The sequence below is a fragment of the Arachis ipaensis genome, chromosome B03, assembly GCF_000816755.2.
Source record: "Arachis ipaensis cultivar K30076 chromosome B03, Araip1.1, whole genome shotgun sequence".
NCBI classification, from domain to species: Eukaryota; Viridiplantae; Streptophyta; class Magnoliopsida; order Fabales; family Fabaceae; genus Arachis; species Arachis ipaensis.
In genome coordinates, this window is record NC_029787.2 from 9,124,479 (window position 1) to 9,129,715 (window position 5,237).

The following is a 5,237-nucleotide window of genomic DNA, read 5'->3' on the forward strand; positions in this document are numbered from 1 at the left end:
CCGAATTTCTTTGCATCTTCTTGTTCGGAAACATTCCGCACTTCCCTGGTAATGTAATTCCTCACGTCCTTTTCGATAAAATTTAACTCGCGGTGACCCCCGGCAGCCGCGACAAATGATTGGTAGGTTTTGCTTGGTCTGATACCGGCCTCCTCGTTATTCTCTATCGTACGACGAATGGATATGCTTAGTTCCCTGTGCTGTTTGAGCATATCTGTTTTACTTGGATAGCAGGGGTGTGAATGATCCAGCACAACCTTTGAAATGATCCAAGCACCGATATCCTTCAATGTGTGTATATAAATTCTTGCAGGACAGTTTAGACCGGCTGTCGGATTGGTCTTCTCGGTCGGAGATATTTTAGATTTCCATTTTCCCTCTCTGCTACATGTAATCAGTTGATTCTTAATCTCGTTTCCCTTCCTATTTGTGCACCGAACTCTTGTAGAGAAACCTGCAGCCTTGGCGTAGTTCCTATAAAATTTTTCAGCATCTTCAAGGGTGGTAAAGGTCATTCCAACCTTCGGAACAAGCTCGTCATCAACAACCGAGAGAGGCTGCACAATACACCATGTCAGAAACTGTGAATACACCCATAGATATGATTCAAATACACCCAATCATGTCTAATATGATACACCAGAACCGCAACAACTCAACTACAGAATGACCTTTAAAGCCATAAACTGTAAATACACAGGCTGCAGAATACACCATGTCAAAAACTAAAAACACACCCAATCATGTCTGATATAATACACTTGAACAACAACAACTCAATTAAAATAACAAAAAACCAGTAAAGTGTAAATGCACCCGAGCGTTTGCTATAAATTCCAGATAATTAATCACAATTAATACATTGAATCGACAGATTCATGTTAACATGTTACTTTCACAGTATATGTTCAGCAATTTTTCAACTACACAATGCTATAGAAATTACTGAAAGAAAATTCATTATGTAAATCAAACCTCAGGAACTTCGTTAGATTCAAATTCATAATCCACTTCGCCTGGATTCAGCTGACAATCTGAGGTTGAATGATCCATTATCTTCAAAACGAGTTCAAACTTTGATTTCAGAAAACAACAAATCAAAATAGAAAACGAAGCTCGAGTTGCAGAGAGAGAAAAAAGTAACGTAAACGAAGAACATACCAGTGAGAAAAGGAGAGGAAAAGAACGATGGAGAAGAAGGAGGGAAGACGGGCGAGAAGAAGAACAACCAAATCTCAAAATAACGAAAACGAAGAAGGAAACAAATATTTTAAATTTGGTAGTTAGATATACGCGGGATCTTATATAGCGCGTGTAATCAATGTATGTGGAGCAGCGCGTATTTTGGTTTTATTGTTTAATGAACTTGTAAAGCACACAAGCCTTAATGGCTTGTATGCAGAGCTTTTCCATAAGTTATATATATGATGGTTGATTTAGATTCAATGTTATTAAACGAAATAGATTAAATATTATATAAACAAAATTACATATTCTAAACTGTTATATATATCCAAATATAGAAAATTTTACCATAACAAAATGTTAAAATATAAAGAATAAGAAATGAAATCTTAACAGTTGAAAATGGATTAAGTAAAAGATATATAATATAAAAGACCCATAAACTCGTTAATTTAAAATTTTGGATCAAAATATGATGTCCAAGGCAATCTTAATCTAGGCTAAAATCTCTCGTTTATATATTCCACCAACACAAATAGATGGCATATATGGTGCCGTCTATAGTGGCAGTTAAGGTTTAATGGTTACAATTGCTAAGCTCTCTGAATCAGCAGGTGTCTGACACTTGGAGAGTTGGAGGTGGCTTAACTCTCGGTTTAACTTTGTCAATGACAGTAAAATTGTTAATGAAACACAAAAATATGGGTAATGCTAGGTAGACAAAAAAAACAGCCAAAAATTTCTTTATTTAGCATTCATTAATTGTTGCGATAATTAATGGATGCTAAATAAGGAAAATTATGGCTGTTTTTGGCTAATATTTTTTGGTTAAAACTGAATTAAAAAAAAATTCACCCAAAAAAAATTAAAAGAAAATTAAATTTTTATTAAGTATTTGATTTGGAAAAAAATGAATTATACTTTTGTTGTGCTGCTCGTGAGCCTATTTGCCATAGGGGATTCTTCTTTTCTATGAGCGACTTGGTGGCCATGTGGAGGAGGAGTTGTCACTGATAGTGTGACGTTGTTAGTGTTGGTGGAGAGTGTCTTCAAAAGCATGGGTGGAGCGTTATGGGTGGAGCAAGTTGGTGTTCGGTTCATACATCGCCTCCAAGTTAGTAGTTACTACCTTCTGCTCCGGAGGCTGAAGCACACCTGATGACTAACTATAACACGCTGGTCCTATAACGAACGACACTATTTCCTGCGGCCGACAGCGGTGCCGTCTCTCGCCAATACCCATTGAACCCATTGACATTCATACCCTTGCTAAAAGATAACAATTTCCACTAATATCCACGGTAAAAGAGATAAGAGTTACTGTAGTTAATCACTTAAAACAAAAATTAACTTAACTAACACTAACGTCACTTGACGGTCAATAGAAAGCCACCAAAGCTGCGGCTACCAGAGACGTGACATATATATATATCAAATACAAACTCTGTAAAGATGATGAAAAGAAATACATCAGCTGACGATATGCTTTTTACTTCTTCACTTAATTATCTTATACACATGACAAGATGATATATAATGTTCGTACAACAATGGAATCCAATCATATAGATTATAGAAGATGCCCCTAAATCTAATTAATAATGCCTCTTTTAGTAACCTTGACCTTCAAGCCATGTTTCATGTGAAGCACAACAGAAACACATGGACACACATTATTATGCCCTTCCACCACCTCAAACTGAAAATTGCACAGCAAAGCAATGGCCATGATCTTCATCTGAATAAAGGTTATATTTTTACCCAAACAACTTCTTGGTCCTGCATTGAAAGCTATGAACTTGTAAGATGGTATGTGTATGATGCTTCCCTTTTCAGAAACCCACCTTTCTGGCTTGAACTCCAAGCAATCTTCTCCCCATGTTTGTTCCATTCTTCCCATTGAATATAGAGAGTAAATTACCATACTATTTGCATTAACACGATGTCCACTAGGGAGTATATCAGATTTAACTGCAGATTTGTGCTCGAAAGGAACTGGAGGAAAAAGTCTCAATGCTTCACACATAGCTCCATGCAGGTAAACTAGCTTGTTAAGATTTTCTACCCTTGAAGTGATGAGCCAATATTCTTCTTTGGTTATAAAGTTTGCTCTGATTTCTTCAAGGATCTTGGCTTCAACAACAGGGTGGGTTGAAACTAGCCAGAAAAACCAACTGAGACTTGAACTAATTGTATCCCTTCCAGCTACTAACAGAGTCAATGCATTATCTCTTAGAAACTTGCGATCTATTTGTTCCATTCCACTTTCCTCCACAAGAGCTTTGAGCATGTTAAATGTTGGTTCATCATCATCTTTGGTGCACTTGACTTGGCTTTTCTCTTGGAATGTGGATGATATACACTGATGCAAGAATTGGTCAACTATCTTTTCACATTCAGTATAGGTCTTCCCTTGTCCAATTTGGAGCCATTTCTGAAGCTTCCATAAAAACCTTGGGACAAGGTGTCTGTAGAATATTGCATCCTCTGCCATGTTGAAAGCTTTCTCGAAAGCAACTTCCGGGAACTCGATGAGCTTGTTAGGAAGGGATTTAGGATCAAACCCCAACACTATGGAGCAGATGTTGTCAAAACTGATTCTCTGAAAGATGTCTTGCAAGTCCACAACAGTTCCTGATTCTGATACATCGTTGAGAAGTGGAACTAGGCAACTGTGGAGCTTCTTATGAATGGTTTTCACAACTAAACTCTCAAACGAGTTTTGTCTGAACAATGAATGAAGTATGTTCCTGCTATGCTTCCATTTGTGAGAATCAGTGTTAAAGATGCCATCTCCGAGTATTTCAAAGATCTCATAATACTCAGAGCCTTTGATGTAGTTGTCAAAGTTCTTGCTAGTAATGTGGTGCACATTCATAGGATCACTGGTGATGAGAAAGTTGAGGTTTGTGAACCAGGGACCTTTGAACAAAAAAGTACCTCCACATTGCTTCAAAGTGGTTGTTGCGTGATCATGGATATTGGAAAGATTACATAAAACTGATGGTAGCATACCAAAGAAGCGCAAATTAATTATGGGATTTTTTCTATTAGACCTCCAAGTGTGGATGAATAAGAATGAGGCAATGGCTACAAAAATAAGAATAAAATCTAAGAAGTCCATCAAGATTTGGCCTTATTTGGAGGTCTTGTTTTGAGTGATGTGTGATATATGCATGATGTGGTTTCTTTGATCATAAATTTATACAGGTCCGTGATGCTTTCTAACGGTGAAGATAATAGTACAGAGGAATGCTAGATTCAGCAACTTTTATGATTTGTAGGTATTAAGTAGTCGTTAATGATATTTTTAATGGTGTAAGATTTTATTCAATGGTGTGGGATTACTCACTTTTTTTTTTGTTGGTTATATGATGACCAAAATTTAATAAAGTTGCTAGTCTCTAGACTTTTTTAATATTATATAAAAAAAAGTGGATATTACAATAAAGATTTTATAATTATTTTCATCTGAAAATATTTCTTTTTGACCCTTGGATGATGAATTGTATGGTTAAATTTTAATATTTATAAAAGTGTTGTCTTTATTTAAAATGTAGTTAAATAAATAAGTCACACTTTTAAATAAAATATCTTTATAAAAATATATTTTTACCATCTTCATTTGAATAGTTACTTAAAAAAATAAGTAAAATCAATTCCATACTTAAACGTGTGAATTTAAAAATATTTATATTTTTGTATTTTATTATTTACTTTTTTATAATAATTGTAAAAAATATATGTACGAAAAATATTATTTGAAGAAGATATTTTAGTAACGAAAAAATATAGAAAATCAATTCTATATGCAGCCCATTTATTAATATACCAGCCAATTTTTTTAAAAAGATTCTAACTTTAAAATTCTATAAAACATATGCCATTTCTATTCTCCTTCGCCTCTATCCAAAAAATGCTGAAGTTGCAATGTTTTTCGCTGCTTCTTACCACTATTTCTTGTCTTCTTGTTCTTCGAAATAATTTCCGTGCTCTTTTTCTTCTTCTTTTTAAGTTTTGAATTATTATTTTTAATAATTTTAAATTTTTTT

General features: G+C 34.7%; 1 protein-coding gene across 1 annotated transcript; it reads right to left on the minus strand.

The window, feature by feature from the left end:
- On the minus strand, window positions 2,639–4,372 carry LOC107634065 (alkane hydroxylase MAH1-like). The gene has a single exon (XM_016337649.2). It carries the CDS (start codon window positions 4,307–4,309, stop codon window positions 2,777–2,779), a length of 1,533 nt encoding a protein of 510 aa, XP_016193135.1. The 5' UTR covers window positions 4,310–4,372; the 3' UTR covers window positions 2,639–2,776.